The sequence below is a fragment of the Balaenoptera physalus genome (genome assembly GCF_965194825.1).
Source record: "Balaenoptera physalus genome assembly, chromosome: 11".
NCBI classification, from domain to species: Eukaryota; Metazoa; Chordata; class Mammalia; order Artiodactyla; family Balaenopteridae; genus Balaenoptera; species Balaenoptera physalus.
The window spans coordinates 103,020,903-103,037,146 of record NC_138896.1 but is presented as its reverse complement, the minus strand read 5'-3'; the positions used below and the strand labels follow the sequence as shown (position 1 = coordinate 103,037,146).

The 16,244-nt window shown below is 48.4% G+C and overlaps 1 protein-coding gene across 6 annotated transcripts in view; it reads left to right on the top strand.

Moving 5' to 3' along the window:
- The window catches only part of SRGAP3 (SLIT-ROBO Rho GTPase activating protein 3), a 277,808-nt gene that overhangs the window by 219,665 nt on the left and 41,899 nt on the right, over positions 1-16,244 (top strand). Inside the window, exons 12-15 of one of the 6 annotated variants that reach the window (XM_082415580.1) lie at positions 1,297-1,383; positions 7,740-7,770; positions 8,885-8,945; positions 10,662-10,739. In XM_082415580.1, coding sequence (XP_082271706.1) covers positions 1,297-1,383; positions 7,740-7,770; positions 8,885-8,945; positions 10,662-10,739 — 257 coding nt within the window. Of the gene's footprint in view, positions 1-1,296; positions 1,384-3,720; positions 3,824-7,739; positions 7,786-8,884; positions 8,946-10,661; positions 10,740-16,244 lie in introns of all 6 variants that reach the window. The other 5 variants (XM_082415579.1, XM_082415583.1, XM_082415582.1 and 2 more) reach the window with 5 other exon arrangements.

Here is a 16,244-nt window from a genome sequence, read left to right as displayed (position 1 = left end):
GGGTCAGCAGATGTGCAGGGTTACTTTCTAAGAACCTTTTAGAAACAAACTCCTATTTATTTATTTATTTATTTACTTATTGCAAGAGTGTTGTCATAGTCCCAAAACAACAGAAGCCACATTTTACACCAAAGTCTGCAAATAGTGAAACAGATGGGGGATGAATTGAGCCATCCCTCACTTCCTCCTAGTTCCTAGAACTCATGTGGGAGAAGATGGTTCCAGCAGATTGTAGGAGAGATCTGTAATCAAACCCTTAGCAAGGTCCCAGGGTCTTCCTTAGAGAAAAGTTGAGAGGTTTTGTTTTGTTTTTTTTAAAATAAAGCCCTCTGAGATGCTGTCTTCCACACCCTCTTTGACCTAGGGCCTGGGAAATCCAAGCTAGGATTACAGACCTCCCACTTATATACACTGCACTAAGCTGCAAATCCAGCCATCTGCACTTTGGCCCTTGGCCAAGGTCAAAGGCAACTCTCTTAGTAAAGTAAAAGCTTCCTCTTACTTCCCAAAATCATTTTTAACTTACCGTGGAGTGCACTGCTAACTTGGAAGTGTTTTTAAAATTTATCTTAAATGCCCTGGGTGAGCTATTTCTATACTGTGGCCCTCTTTATCTGCCATAGTTTCCTGTCCAAGGTCAGTGTCGTTTTGGGTGATTATTTGAGTAGGTCCCCTCAGCCAAGTTGTTGCTGGCCTTGTATAGACAGACCAAGTTTTGCACATGGGCTGCAACACATTGTATATTTTTTTCTCATACTTTAGAACGTTATCTTAGAATAGCCCCAATTCATAATAACCCTGTAATTAGGCTGACCAGATGCAATAATGCACTTGAAAGACGTATGGTAAATGGCAAAGCCAGATGCAAATGTAAGGTTTGATATATGGTTATTCAAACCATTGACTGGCTTCCCTAACCTAGGTTGACTCGCTCCAAGTCTGGATTAGCAGTGAAATCACTTGAGATTTCTTGTCCAAACAGATGCAACCCCATGCACACCCACGCACAGCTTCCAAGAGCCTGACCACCATTGAACTACAATATTGCCGCCATTTTGGATGTCGACACCCACGTCTGTTGGGTTGTCTAGGGAAATAACCATCCTTCTGGTCACAGAATAATTTTGAGGCCAATTCCTGTGTTACTAACGCGTGTTAATTTTTATCTTGGTTGAAAGGCAGAAAGGGGACATTGGTCTCTGGTTTCTCTTTCTTCCTCTCCGTGGCTTTCTCTGTTCCTGTTTTCCCTGCCTCTTTCTCTCTCTCTCTCTTTCCTTTTGCTCTGCAACTGAGCAGCAGAAGAGATGGAAGGCTTAGGCTGCCCCACTTTCCTTGGCTGAGCTGCCCCCCTGCTCCCCACTTTGTGCCCCACCCAGCACTTCAGTAAGTCGGTATCAGTTTGATGTCATGCAAAGTTGGGATAGCTACGTTTCCTTGTCAGAGATTCCGCTCACTGCACAGAGCACCACACGAAAGAAAGAAATCCTGATGCGGTTCTAACAGTCCTTCGCTTTCTGGATTGGGCAGAAATTATGGAACTTAAAGGAAAAAAAAAATCCTTAGGACTTATTTTAGGATATAAATTTTAAAGGCACCCTAGATATTTTTGGTATTGGGTGTCCAACACCTGCATTAAGAGTCTGTACTCTTGCTGACCATGAGAGTTTAATAGATGATTTAATGTTATTGCTGAATGTTCTGTGATAAAATCAATTTCCCAATTTCCATAATCACACCGGAACCTGGAGTAGGAAGAGCTGAATTCTATTCCCGTGACCTTGGGCAAGTTTCTTAATCTCTCATGGGCTCGTTTGCCTTATGTTTAAAGTAGGTTTAATAGTTTTTGCCTATCTCACAGGGTTGTCGTGAGGGTATCATGCAGTGTGAGATAAGGAAATGATGTGAGAACGTCCCAAAACAGAAACCCAAATCACCATGGAAACAAGGTGGTGCAGCTGCTACCCTCCAGTTATGATACGTAAAACCTATGGCCCTGTCACATTTTTGGCACTCTCTTTTGGCATTTGGAAATTCAAAAGCAGATCTGTTGTAAGAAATATCACTCTCACATACCCACATCCTCAAAAAATAAGTAACTTATGAAAAAGAAATGACATGGACTTAGCTAACCAAATTGACGTAGATCCAAGATGAGCTCAAAATAATCTTGCCTGTTGTTTCTTTGCAAAATTTTGGTCTGTGCTGTTATTTTAGTTCCAGTGTTTGGGTGGCATGAGATTTGGATTCCACTGTGTCTTTGCCCATGCATGTCCTGGAGCTAGCAGCATTTGCTCAGTATTCAGACACCTAGAAGTTGATCCGAGTTCCCTAGATGGCGGGCCTGCTGAGGGAGACAGGCACCACAAGGCCAGTGAGCAAGGCAGCATGAGTCTTATCTCCTTGACTGGCTCCACGGCACATACGATTTCTTGCCCATTCACAGAAATCAGTCAAGGCTTGTGGGCCCAGGTCTGTGTTCATCACGCATGGACATTATCTGTGTCAGGCTTGGTCTCCACTTGGTACCTCTCAAATTATGAACGAAGCCAGTTGCAAATGAACTGTGTCTCTTGGTTAGGGACCCTCCTCCTAACCTCAGAAAGCCCTTTGCCCTAGAAGGCTGGCAGCATTGAGTCAGGCCAACTTGGGTGGTGAAAGATGAGCAAATAAGCCAACACAGGTATATGCATGTGAGCAACTCTGGACACTGGTCCAGTGTTTGTGGCTGTTTCGCTGTTGCTGGTGAACTGTGGTATGATCGCCCCTCCCTGTGGCCGAGATGGAGCACAGGGAACGGAGATCCTAAAGTCAAGCAAGACACTTTCAACCTGACCCCACGGGTCCTCCGCTGGCAAGGGTTAATGGGATGGATGAGTCTTTGGCTGGAAATGAGAAAGTGCCCTAAGGCTCCATGACAGACCCTTTGGGAAAAACCTTGGGATTGGAGCCAAAGAGGCCTGGGTTTGGGGCCTAGCTCTGCCACCTCCCCCCTCTAGGCCTCAGTTTAGGCCTCTGTAAAATGGGACCACACGCGCAAGGTTGAGCTGACGTTAAGTGTGATAATGGATTTGAAAACACTGTAACTGAAAGTGTACTTGACTAAAGGACAGGAGATAATCATCATCCTGGGTCCCCTGGGGACCCCAAAGAAGCTGCAGCCTCCCTCCTGGCATCAATTTCTTCATCTCTAAAATAAGAATAATAATTGCCTGGCTCTTAGATCAACGGAATAAAGATTAGTCAAGTGCATTTGAAATGCCAGGAGGCATTAGGAAGATCAGTGCCCTGGTACAGTGGGAGTTGAGACTTGGTGATGCATTTAAGCCAAAATAATGAAAATTAACCCTTCCAATCGTCTTTGAAAGTCTCTTGCTTTCTTGGGCTACAGATTACATCTCTCCCCTGATTCCCCCTCCATCTGGTCAGCTTTGCGGGATGACAGCCCTGATTGGAGTTTCAGTGGTTTCCTGGACACGTGCTGTGCCCTCCTGTGATTTAGAATACATTTGTGTTACTCCTGCCTGACACCGTGGGTAAATTAAGACCCGCTTAAACATCCAGAGGCCTTCAGATGGAGCATTGGACACCAATGCGCTGGGGGTTCAGGCCTTCCATTTGCATTTTGTGTTCTCCTCCAGTCGTGGGTCATAAGAGCGTCTTTCCCAGTTGTATGTTTACCTTGGTTGCTTTCTTGATTTCTTTTGTTCCGTTTTCCCCTAGGCCCCCCTGTCTTCCCCCTAAACCACAGAAAATGAGGAGACCTAGGCCTCTCTCAGTGTGTAGCCATAAACTATTTAACGGCTGTATGGAAGCGTTCATTAAGGTACTTGCTGGGGAGCCACGGAGTCCGCGAATGCACCCAATGTAATGGCAGCCTTTCTCCACCTCTTCCCCCGGCCAACAGCCCTGCCCCAACCTACCGACCTACCAACGACTGACGGACTGGAACTTTCAATCCGGGCCCTCGGCCAGGCCTCGTGGCAAGCTGGTCCTCCCGGCAGCCTGCTCTTAGCTTCAGCGAGGGCTTCTAATCAGAGCTGCTTTTGCCTCTGACCAGTTGCTCCTAAGTGCTTTCCCTTGATTCTCAGCCCTGGGGGAGGGTTGCAGTCGTGCTGGGACCCAGTAAAATCCAGGTGGCGCTGAATCCGTGCCAGACGGTGGTCCCTGCCAGCCCCACTTCACTGCTTCAGGGACTGCAGTCCTGACCAGCCTGAGGGACAGTTAGAGAAAGCCCCTCGCCTTGAGTCACACTCACGTCTCCCAGGAGGAGACAGGTTGGAAACAACACAAAGAAAAGCCCTGTGAGTAACAGTGTTTTTATACAAGTGATTTTTTAAAGTTGGGAATATACCAGCAAGGGAACACCACGCATACAATTTGTACGAGAGACAACCCTTCCACCTAATTTTGTTTCTTGTTAGGCAGTTTGGGAGAAGAGAAAAGAGCTGAGGTAGTCCCTTTAGAATTCCAGGTTAATCCTTTACACCTTAAACTAAAAAGAAAGCTTTTCACCTCAGTGAGTTTCTCTTCTTGCTTCTTGGCTGCAAAGGGTGCAGGATCAAGCCATTCCAGATAGAACAGCTCAAGGCAAGTTAAGATGGTGATGGAGTTGAAAAGGGCAGCACGTGGGGGACACACTTGAGGAAGGGGAGATGCATTCTGAACATTACTTAGGGGAACAGCGGAAGGTCCCTGACAGTTATTGGAAGCCTGCCCCCATCTAACGAAGACCCTTTGCAGAAAATAAGAGTCAGGAGAAAAGTACAGGTTCTCAGGCCCTGCCGACACTTTGGGAGTGCTGAGGCTGCCCCCGCTCTGGCTCTCTATCCTCTGGCCTCATGTAGGGCACGCACAGGACTTGCCGGGCAGGGAGGGTTGGCCTCAGGCGTGGGAGGGGGTAGGCAGGACCAGCCTGGGTCCCTCTGCCTGTAAGCTGAGTTCTGGGGGACAGTGGGGGAAGGGAAAGGGGAAAAGGAGGGCACAGGTTGGGACTGCCCGGGGGTGGGAAACAGCAGCAGCCGCTCTAGGATGCCTCAGAGGAGGGAGGTGTGGAGGACCCCAAAAGGAGGGGCGCTTCTGTGTGCATCAGGGAAGGGGTGCTGTTTGGAGGGGACCCGAGTGAGCAGTTTGCCATCCAGAAGGTCATGGGAAGAGGGGCTGTCTCAAGAGCCCTTTCTTCATCCTCCCTCCTCGCTCCAACAAGACTTTTTCTCGAAAAAGCCATACTCCAGAACTGAGAGGGGACTGAGGCCCATTTGCTACTCTCTCTGCCCTCAAGGAGCTTATCATGTTGCTCAGGAGGTTTCTGACAGAAAGCTGAACGTGGAAGATGATTCAGGATGAGCACCTGGTGACTGATTCCCCACGGAAATAAGTTCTGTGAGAGCGCAGAGCAGGAAGAACTGTGAGCACTGGGGCCCGGGCGGCTTTGAAAGACGGGTCGGAGCACGGCAGAGGGGAGGACGGAGGAGCCCCTGAGAGGAGGAACAGAATGAGCAAAGGCCCAGAGACACAGACACCTTTCAGAATATGCTCAGCTCTTTGGAAACGGGTGCTCTGTCAGGACGCTTGGAAGGAGCTCTTACCTGATGGCATTTGCAACTTAGGTGTTCTGTTTAGTGAAACACGCTCTGAATGGAGAGCTCCTACATAAAATGCATGACGATCGAGTGTCATGCATCAACCGTGGGAGTGTCTGCCCCTTGGAGGTAGTCACCAGGAAGCCACATCCTTATTCTAAATACATAGCCGTTGCTGCAGCTGGTCAGTCTTCCGAGAGCCTGCAGCAGGACCTTTGTCAGCGGTGCCAAAACTTTGTCTGAGAACAGACACCCCAGTCTTTGGAATGAAAAGCAGCGCCAATCAGAGCCCGGCTTTGTAGCCACTGGAGCCACAACATGGCAAGAGGCATAGGCCGTAGTGGACACTAGGGGACTGGCTCTGAAAAGAGCCCCCAGAGAGGGACACCCCAGAGCACTGGGCAGCAGCATGTTGCTGGAATAAGAGCACAGGCTCCTCAGGGGACCGTTTGACTGAAAAAAGTATGTTTGTTGAGCGAATGCATTTCTTTATAGTCACGTGTGCTTGTACCTCACATCATCAGTGCAATTCCGCCAGCTCTTCTGCGCGCCCACTCTAAGCTCCCTGTGGGGACACACTGCAGCGGCGGGACCCCAACCTCAAGGATTGTTAACTCTCAGAAAATGAAAAGGCAGTGTGATGCATCCAGTCCTTCAGCCTTTGGGAATGGAATTTAATTTCCTCTTATGATTCCCATGCTATCTGGAAGAAGATTCAGCGTGAACTAAGAATCCCCAGCTCTGAAATTCTAAAGCTCTGAAAGGCTTTTCAATAAAATAACATCACAGAAACTCCGTGATTATGAGGGTTTAGAGGGACAAGGAAGCATCCCCAAGAATGACGGATAAATGTAGTTGGAGTTACTTTTATAAATTTCTAGGACCTTACCTGAATGGATTCTTTTCAAAATCCTTGATTTTTTCCCCCCCTTCTCTCGGACAGAAGGAAACCCAATTTATTATGATAAATTTTGAGGCCCAGGAGGTCTACCTTCGGGATGGGGCAGGGGGAGTCCTTACCTTGTTTCAATAAAATGAGAATGATTATTACCCACCTCCTGAGTGTGTGACGAGGATCAGATGAGTAACACCTGCCAGGTTCTAGAGCTCTGCCTGGCGCAGAGTAAACACCATGGAAATGTTAGCTGTTAGTGCTGCCTGGGCTTTCCGGAGAGTGCCCATGGGGCCCCGTCTGATCACCTGGCACTGCTGTCCTAGGTTCAGGTAGGCTTAGTCGACATAGGAAAATTCTAGTTGCTGAGATGCCAGGGGCTGGACGGGTGACACCAGCAAGCAGGCGCACATCCTCCCGTTTCTCAGTCGGGATGAGACACAGCACGCACCCCAGAGCCTGACCCACTGCACGTGTGGGAAGGAAGAAGAGGCAGTGCTCCCCTGCGAATGGGCGACTTCAGTGAAAGCAAAGTCTCCGGTTCTGCCCGCAAGATCACGAAGGCTCTCTGACTCCACTGCCCTCCCTCCCTCCAGGCTTTGTCAGCTTTTGGGTTCCCTGAGGCTTTTTCAGTGCCAGGGTGAGGGTCCGTGGGCAGAAGAAAAGCAAAGCCAAGTGGGTACCCGGGACAAGCTGCCCCAGGTGTTTGGTAGGAAAGCACGGGCAGCTGTGTGGAATTTGGAACCAGATGGAATCCTGTTTGGTCCTATCCAGAGGGCACTGATAAACACGGTCTTGGTTAACTAAGAGCTGAGAGTGAGGTTTCCTGAGCTGACTTGCAGGGACAGTGTCACAGTAGACACCTGAGGGCGTGTGTCCCTCCTTTTCTGTGGGTGGCTGGGCTAACCTTAAGGGGTCTTAGGTGGGCTCTCACCGTTGGTGAATAAACAGCCCCCGTGTTGAGGAGAAGCTAGACTTGGGGTGAAGCAAGTGTTCAGTACACACCATTCCTGCCCTTTGACAAGGACTGAAGGAGGCCCCTTTGCCCCCTGGCGTCCGAGGCAGCCACCCTGGAAGGCTGGCCGGGCAGGTCCAGAGCTCCACTGGGCCCACAGGTCGCCTGCCGTCTCCCCGGACCTCCGCTGGCTGCCATTGCATTTCGGCGTTCCCGGACTCTGAAGGAGCTGCTTGCTCTAACTGGTCTTATTACTTCTGCGTAATCTTCTCTTTTTCTTCTGCTCTGCTGCCTGTTTATTTTTTGTTATCAGAGGAAGAAGAAATGCTCGAACCAGGAACCAGGTATTTACTGGAAAGGTCCGTCAGCCCCATTTAACTGGATGGAACCTGTCTTTAGCCCTGACTTGTAGCACAGGGCCCGCCTTGCCTGTTGCCAATGAGTCCACTTTATTATCCTCTCTGTGACTGTAGTTAATCAAGGAAAGAATTTGCAGGTGGGGTGTGGAGGAGCCACGAAAGCATCCAAATTCATGGTTTTTTCTCTGTCCCTTTACATGAGCATATTACATATGCCTCATTGCTTCCTCACCTTCTGAGGAGGCTAGTGCTTAATTTGGCCCCTTTTCAAAGAGAGTTTTAAAAAAATTTTATGCTCTGTAAGTGGCCTGAAATAGCAGAGAGGTCAACCAATCATGGGATCCGAAAGAAAATTATCCCTTGCCCAGCTCTCTGGGGCCGTGGGCCAGTCTAGGAAAATATAATTGAAAATACATTCACACCCCAGATGCGTGTATTTAGAACTGCATCTTATTCAGCCTTTCTGACTAAGGTTGCCACTCAGTGGTCAGTGGCTGACGTTAGCTGTTTCTAGAACTTTTCCTTGTAATGTGTTTACTGTTAAACAAATATCTGTCTAGATGTTTAGGTTGTTACGTTGTGAGTAGAATTGGTCTTCCCTTCTCCGAGCTCAAAATGACCCCTGGGGCCAGCCTTGCTTCCCCCATGGTGTGTCCTTCTTAATTCTGGCAGCAGGTCCTACAGTACTAGGCAGAGGCCTTGATCCTGCCCTGAGCGCTGGGAGAAGAGAGTTGAGATGGGGCTGAGGGCAGTGGGAGGCAGAGAAGTCTTCGAGGGCGGATTCCAGCCCCTCCAGGCGGTGGGCTCCCTCGCCTTCCCTGATGTGCCTATCAGGCCTCCTGAGCCCTGATTCCTTCCCAGCTGAGTAGGAAGACAGAGCATTTCTTTAAAATGATCACAGCTATGGCTTTTCTGCAATCACAGAAGACTTTCTATTTTAACTGTTTGTGGAGACTTTAGAATTAGTGGTTCCTTGCTTGTTTTCCTACTAATCCGATGGTACTAATATTCTGGCTTGAGTTCATAATCTGTGTTTGCAGTGTCTTCTCTCCTGTGGAGGTTGCCAAGTCCAATACAACTCACAACTTTTTTTCTTAAGGATTCAGGACAAGCTATACCACTGGTCGTCGAGAGCTGCATCAGATACATCAATTTATACGGTAAGCTTGATCTCAGGGCAGTGTTTTCAGCTCTTTCCAGAACAGGTGCTAGGCTGCTCTCATAAGAAATGAGATTCAAATTCATCTGGGAAGATTTCCCGTTGCTGCTCTGCTTCTGAGAGGGAAAACGTTCCATAGAACAGCTGCTGTCTTGAGTGCTGTCTATTGAGCCTTGTGTGTCAGCGGAACTGAAAGTGGTGGTGAGAAGACCCAGGAACTAGGAGAACCGAGGAGCAGGGAGGGCACATGGGAGAACTGTATTAGTTCCTTTTTTGCTCCCACCCAAGCCCAGAGCTCCGCACTTTGAGCGCTGAATGAGGTTGGTCAACCGATCAGTTAATCCTGCTAGACTGTGGTAAGCTCAATGGAGGAAATAGAGTGTCTGGGATTTGCTACATGGTGTCCCCAGCACTTAAATTGTGCCTCCATCTATTCATTTATTCATTCCTCCAAAAATATATTTCCAGAGTGCATAGCAGGCACTGTTTTTGACAATGGCAGCATAGCCACGAACCAGACAGGTAGGATGCTGGCCCTAGGTAGCTTACATGACCAATTAGAAGGGCAAGGGAATGAACAAGCAGAGAGACAAATAATATAATTTCAGATAGTGATAATGCCAAGGAACTAATTAAAGGGGATAGAGAACGGCTGGAGGAGGGCAGGCCTGCTTTGGCTAAGGTTGTAAGGAGAGCCGTCTCCGAGGGGGTGATATTTGAGTAGAAGAAGCCAGCCATGCAGTCCAGGTGGAGAGAATGGCGAGTGTCAAGACCTAATATGGGAAAGAAGGCCAGCGTGACTGGACAAGAATGAGCCAGGAGGATGGGGTAAGAGACACAGGTGGTAGAAATTCAGCATTGGTTAACGAAAGCAATGAACAACGTTTATTGAGCACATACTATATGTACAAACCAAACTTTAAGTAAAGCCTGCCTTTAAGGGTAAACACTTTCCTGAATTATAAAGTGGAGAGTTGTTTCATACAGAAAAACTGAATCTCAGGGAAAGGATCCCAGTCTTCATTCCCTTTTCAGATGACGGAAGCCCTCTAATTCCTTCAATCTAATAGGTCGCTGTTTTGTTGTTACTGCTGTGTCAGGTATCAAGGTCTCCTCTTTTTTATGGCCTTGTAGAAACACATAAAAAATGAGATTGTCCTTCTTCAATAAGTTAACGTCCCCCAAACTCCTTGATCCCAAGCCAGCATGCACTCTAGACTCTAGATTTTCTTGAAGGAAGACGATGTCTGTGATGGACGAGGGAATGGTTGAGGGAGTGGCATTAATCATTCTCATTCAAAATCTCTGTGGCTGTTAAACTCCGATGGCATTTGTAAACTCAGGCCAAGCTACTTGGGACCAGTGCAACTGATGAACGCACTAGGCAGCATTCACTACCCAGTTATTTGATTGAGCTAGCCTGTGGGTTAGAGTGGAAGTCATTCACTGGTCAAGTGTTGATATAAACATCTTGTTTCCTTCAAGCCCAAACAAGAGACCCTAGACATATGAAGCAGAATGTGACTGAGTATTTGGACCAGCTGAAGTTCATCGCAAAGGCTCCTTTTGGGCTTCTGCCAGGAGACGGTCACTGGGAATGACTCTGTTACAAAGGATGGTGGGAGAAAGAGGCAAGCAGTAGGGAGAGTCTTCATGTTCCCAGTGGTCTGATGAGCTCAAGGCATTTTCTCTTTCTTTTTTTGTTTATTTCTTTTAGGACTCCAGCAGCAAGGGATCTTCAGAGTGCCAGGATCCCAGGTTGAAGTCAATGACATCAAAAATTCCTTTGAGAGAGGTAGGTGTGGAGTGATCATCTCCAGCTTGTGTCCAGAGGAAGCCAGGATGGGTGTTAACGCATGTCTTAGAGCCAGCGGTGCTGGGGCAGCTTGTATCAACATCTCTTCCCAACTTCACCTTCAGCGACTTCACCTTGGTAGCTCGAAATCAGCCAAGGTGGGAGTATTTACACCACAGAAATTGGCAAACACTAAGACCTTTGATCTTTTTCTTTTCCCCGCCAAAGAGCTAGCTGTTGAACATTTACCAGCACACATGGGTGACTTTCTCTGGTGGGCTCTACAGTGGTTGCTGGGAAAGAGGGCCTTGGAATCATTGTGCAAATCTGTAAAGGCTGCTGTGTTTTAGAAAAGTTGGAAGAAGCTAGATAACATGGAGTGGCTTAGAATTGCCTAATTCTTTTTTATGCAGTGTTTTTGGCAAAGCTATACTCCCCCACCCTCGGGGAGGTTACCTAGTCCCACTTTGGTATAAAAGCTTATCAGAAATGAAGTGGCCAGCAGAATGTGGCTTATTTGGTTGAGCCTCCCTTGGCCTCGGGATCCCTGATGGGAACAGATGGCCAGTGGCAGTGTCCAAGCAAAGTAAGGACTTACTAGGGTCAGGAGGAGCTCAATTCTTCTTAAACCTCTGTCTTTTTATACTAGTACATATCTTGCTGCTACAGTGAAACTGAGAGTCCGTGCATTTCCGTTCAAGGCAATATTTTCCAGCATCACGCTCTCTGGTTGTTGAACAAAGCCCATCCCAGGGAGGAAAGAAGAGCCAGTGTGGGGCATCCTAAGCAATATCTCCACCTCTAGTTTCACAGCGTTTGGAATCATCCCGTCTCCGTAGTTACTCCTCAGCTCTGATTTACTACATTTTTCTCTGAGTAGTTAGGTACTAAGTTTGGCCTGAGGACCCCGATCCCAAACCCATTTCCCCGCAATACATCACATCCCAATTTACAAAGCACTTTCTTACCCATTCTTCTATGTAATCCTCCTAATAGCCTTGGAAGGTGTATGGTTTGTCCTTGTTGGTTGTGCTCTGAGCAAGCCTCTCCCCGGGGCTCCAGCCCTAGAATTCTCCCGACTTATTGCCAGGCTTCCCCTGGAGGGGCTGCCTCCTGAGCAGACTCACCGTCACCCTATCCTCCCGCTTCCATCCTGAGATCTAGCTCCAGGGTCGAGGAAGCAGTCTGTCAGCCCCAGGCAGTCACCACCATAGCCCCCAGCACAGAGCTTTGCAGCGCTAGGCACTCTGGCTTGGAACTGGGTGTGGAGAGCAGGATTGGGCTGGATGTGGATCTCAGTGGCACACGAGGAGGGTCCTGGGGGGCTTAGGGTTTGGAGTCCACTCCAGGATCTTGGGTACTTAGAACCGGGGAGCCCCAGAATTGCCCTGCTCCTACTTACGCATTTATTCATCCACTCAACAAGCCTGCATTGAGCCCTGCACTGCAGTGGGTAATGGACTAGGGCCTGGCAATATGATAGGAACAGCAGACAAGTCACTGCTAGCAGAGAGCCGGTTTAGTAAACAGCACGGTCAGCGCAAGGATGGAGTAAGCGCTGGGTAGCATGGGAGCCCCTAGCCCAGCTTGGGTGGAAGGGGGAGGAATAGCAAAGCCTCGAAAGGCTTCCTGGAAGAGGAAATGCCTAAGCTGAGGCTTGAAGAGTAAGAGTCAGGGGAAGCAGGGAGAGGGCATTCCAGACCAAGGGAACAGCATGTGCAAAGCCCACAAAGCAAGAGGTATCCTCCCCTCAGCATCCCTGATAGAAGTGTCATTCATCATTTCCCTGAGCTTCTCTTGGCAATGACAGACAGCCCAGCCAGGGTTTGGCTTCTTTATTTCCCCCAACTCCTTAACACCCCTCCTGCCCTGTGTTCATTGTAAGTGAGCAGAGCCGTGGTCTGGACCCTTTGCTGGTTCCATCCTCCCAGGCTCATCCCATCAGAGAGAATTCCTTGTATGTCATGAGTAAACTGCCTGGTGCCTCCAGCCCGGTGACCGCTCCCCCTTGTGTTTTCTTACTTGCCAGTGTCTTGTAAGGAGCGAAGAGATCACCTGACCCAAACCTCAGCTGCAAAAATTGTTTTCTGCTTTTTCTTTGCCTCACGTGTGCAGTTGGCGCCTCTCCCTCTCACCCGCATTCCAGGATGAATCTCATTCCCTTGCCCGCTTCGTCCTTCTGCTCCACCCAAGCCTACACGGGAGCACGGCTTATTCTAAAAGAATAGTTCCTGGGATGTCTCTTTTAGAAAAACCCTTTCTGGCTTCTCCGGGCCGGCTGGTACCCAGATTTCACACGCATTACTTTCTGTTTCTTGACATTCACCACCCACCGGCCCTGGGTTTGGGTTCCTCACCTGGCTGACCCTCTGGGCACCTCCTCCCCACTCTCCTGAAACCAGCTTCCCTCTCCCTGGCTCGCCGCTGTGTTCTCCGCAGCCCCTGGCAGCGAGCGGCCCGAGCCCACTCCTCGCGGCCCACCTGCTCTAACTTGTGATGGAACTTTCTCTCCAAACCAGTACATTGTGTGTTTCTCCTTTCTTCCTTTTATTTTTAAAACTTTAAACCCTCTAATCCCTGCAGGGTGCCTGTCCTTTGCCACTTGTTCAAACAGACATGGGTCTTTTCCTCCTTGGCCCCTTTCTTTCTCTCTTTGGGCGAAGCTCTTGCCTACGCTCCTTGCAGAAGGCTATTGAAAGGAGCACAGACCTCTTTTCCTTAAGCTTCTGAAAAATTACATGTGGGAAATCCATTTTTGGCTTATTATTCCTAAACCCACTTTCTTTCTCTTCTGACATGAGTCAACCAGGGTTTTAGTTGGGATTATGATTTTTATTATTATATTTTGCTGTCAATAAATCTCAAACTCAGCACTCAAGTTTTGAGATCTTCCTGTAATCTTCTGGCAAAATAAAGGAGAAAACATCATGGAAAAGCAGGAATCAGCAGCTGTGCTGTGGAGAGAGCTGTGGTTTGCTGTTGTCTCCCAGGCTAGTTTTTTGCCTCTCTGTTTTCCCCACAAACCAATCCCCTGTCCTCTTGGTATGTAAAAGGTGAGAGAGCTGCCTGCATTCTCTCCTCATGTGGAAGGGCGGCTGGAAAGGGAGTCAAAGGTCCTTTCACTGTGCTCACATCAACATAGGGTTTGGATTTGGGGCTGAAATCATGGCATGTAGGATCTGACACATTCTAGACTCTGGATGTGGCCCTTCTCAGATCTGTTTCCTACCCCAGGAAGAGGAGTGTGAGCGGGAGACACAGGGAGGGGTTGTCACGTTGCAGAGCCTCGGGATGGAGCTGGGAGGATCCTGGCCACAGAGACCTGCCCTGGAGAGACCACCTGCGGGCTTCCTGCCATGCCCCCATCCAGCAGCACGTTCCCCTAGAGCTGTGAGCACACACCCACCGTGTGTTCACTCTGCCCTGGGTGCAGCCTGCCTTCAGCCCTTAGGCAATGCTGGGGCGACCTGGCTGGGAGCAGGCTGCAGGCAGGGCTGTTTGGTAATAATTCTGCCTCCCTCCCCGGGAAACTAGCTAGAAAAGTGGGAACTAGCTTTCTCTTGGACTGGCCTGGAATTTTAGCTCTAATTCTCCTCCTGGAGGAAGCCATCATTCACATACACCATCCTGCTCATCTTGAACTCTGGAATTCCATTCATTTCTGGAGCCAAAATTGGCTACCCTTGCAGAGAGCCAAAGGCCTGGGCTAGGAGGGAGGATTGTTTGGATGGCTCCTTTTATGGACGAAGTGCCTTGTGGGAGGAAGAGCAAGAATGGATGGTGTGTGTGTGTGTGTGTGGTCAATAAGTTAACCATACTTAACAAGGAGAGCTTATATGGACGAAATAAAATCCTTGTGCTTTTATTTTATGTGCTTTATGTGATCATGAGACCACAAGAGTAACGTGTGGTGCACTAGGGGAACAGCTTAATACAGCGCAGAGTTTTCAAACTCTTACGGTCCTTCAGAGGGGCTTCAAGGGCTGATACTGGGATAAAGAGGGAAGCTGAGAAGGTAGGGCTTGCACCTTTCTCTAAATTCAACTAAGGCAGCTTTGCTCATCCATGGGAACATTTTTCTTGAAAAACAAAAAAAGTTGAGATTCTACTGTAAAGGAAGGAGGGAGAGAGGGAGGGAAGGAAGGAAGGAAGATGATGGATAGATAGATAGATAGATAGGCATGCAGGCAGACAGGCAGCAGATAGAATTGAAAACCACAGGTAGAAGAAGGAATATCTCCCAGGCATTACGAGACCTGGGAGCTGCTGGTGTCTGTTTTTGACTACATGAGCAAGTTGTTTCATTTGTTGGGGCCTCAGCTTTCTTGCAGGTGAGAGGGGTGGTGCTGGGACCATGCCCACTTGGTGCCGTGCTGTGCTGCTGTGAGGATTAAGAGAGATCACATGTGCCAGTGTGCTTCTCACTTGAAAAGTGCTATATCAGTATAGGCAATATATATATATATATTTAATGTTTTCTCTCTTCCCTCCTCATGAGAAAGTCTTGTGGGGGAAGCATTTTCTTTTTTTTTTTTTTCCAGTTTTTAAATTTTTAAATTTGTTTCAAAGTTAAACCCAAGACACATTGACTTCATAGGAAATCCACTGAGAAATGTTTTTCTAGGCTGAACACCTGTTTCGCTTTAGTCTTCCCCAACAGAGCATGTACATGTTAATTACTTTCATTTTATAATCACTGCTGTCCCACCACTATACCAAGGTCACCTAAACTGTGTGTGTGGTATTCTGAATGTTCTTACTTATACCTTAAGTTCACTAACTGCAAAAGATTTTCTGGGATAACCTGTCACTTGAATTCTTTGGCTACTTTTGAAGATGAAGTCCAAAGAACTCTTAAATGATTCTCCTTTGGGGAAGATGGTATTTTATAGGCATTAGCAGCTGGCAACTGGGGCTGTGCTGATCCCATCTGGCATCACTGGGAGGCAACCTGTAAAACCAAAGAATCATTTGATGCAACAGCCAACTAAGTGACTCAAAACTGAAGCTTAAATTTAAAGAAAAAACTGATTTAGAGAAAAAAAGGTAATCCTAGAGGAACTCATTCTAAGCAATCAGTCATTATGCCTGTGTGTGTGTGTGTGTGCGCGTGTGTGTGTGATCGATTCAGTGCAGGCTGGTGGGTCCCAGATGAGTCCTTTTCCGGAGACAGTGATCTGAGGGAGCAGAATCTGGCGAGTGGCCAGTACCAGTAAAGAGCAGCCATGAAGTGCTGGGGACATTTATATTCAACCCCTGTGGGGGAAGCATTTTCATCTCCTCCTATGGGAACGTCTGAGAGGTTGACCTATGGAACACAGTGCCTGGGCCGCCACATACAGTCGTTCAGGCTGGGCACTGCACAAGAGTACTCGGCCACGAGGACAGGAGTGTGCTGAACTCTGGCTCATGCCCTGGAAGCCACAAGCCCTGGTTCAGGAGGTGGGGGGGGAGGGGAGTGTCTTTCTCTAATTCGCACTAAAGCATGTTGGGGCCAGCAGAGGC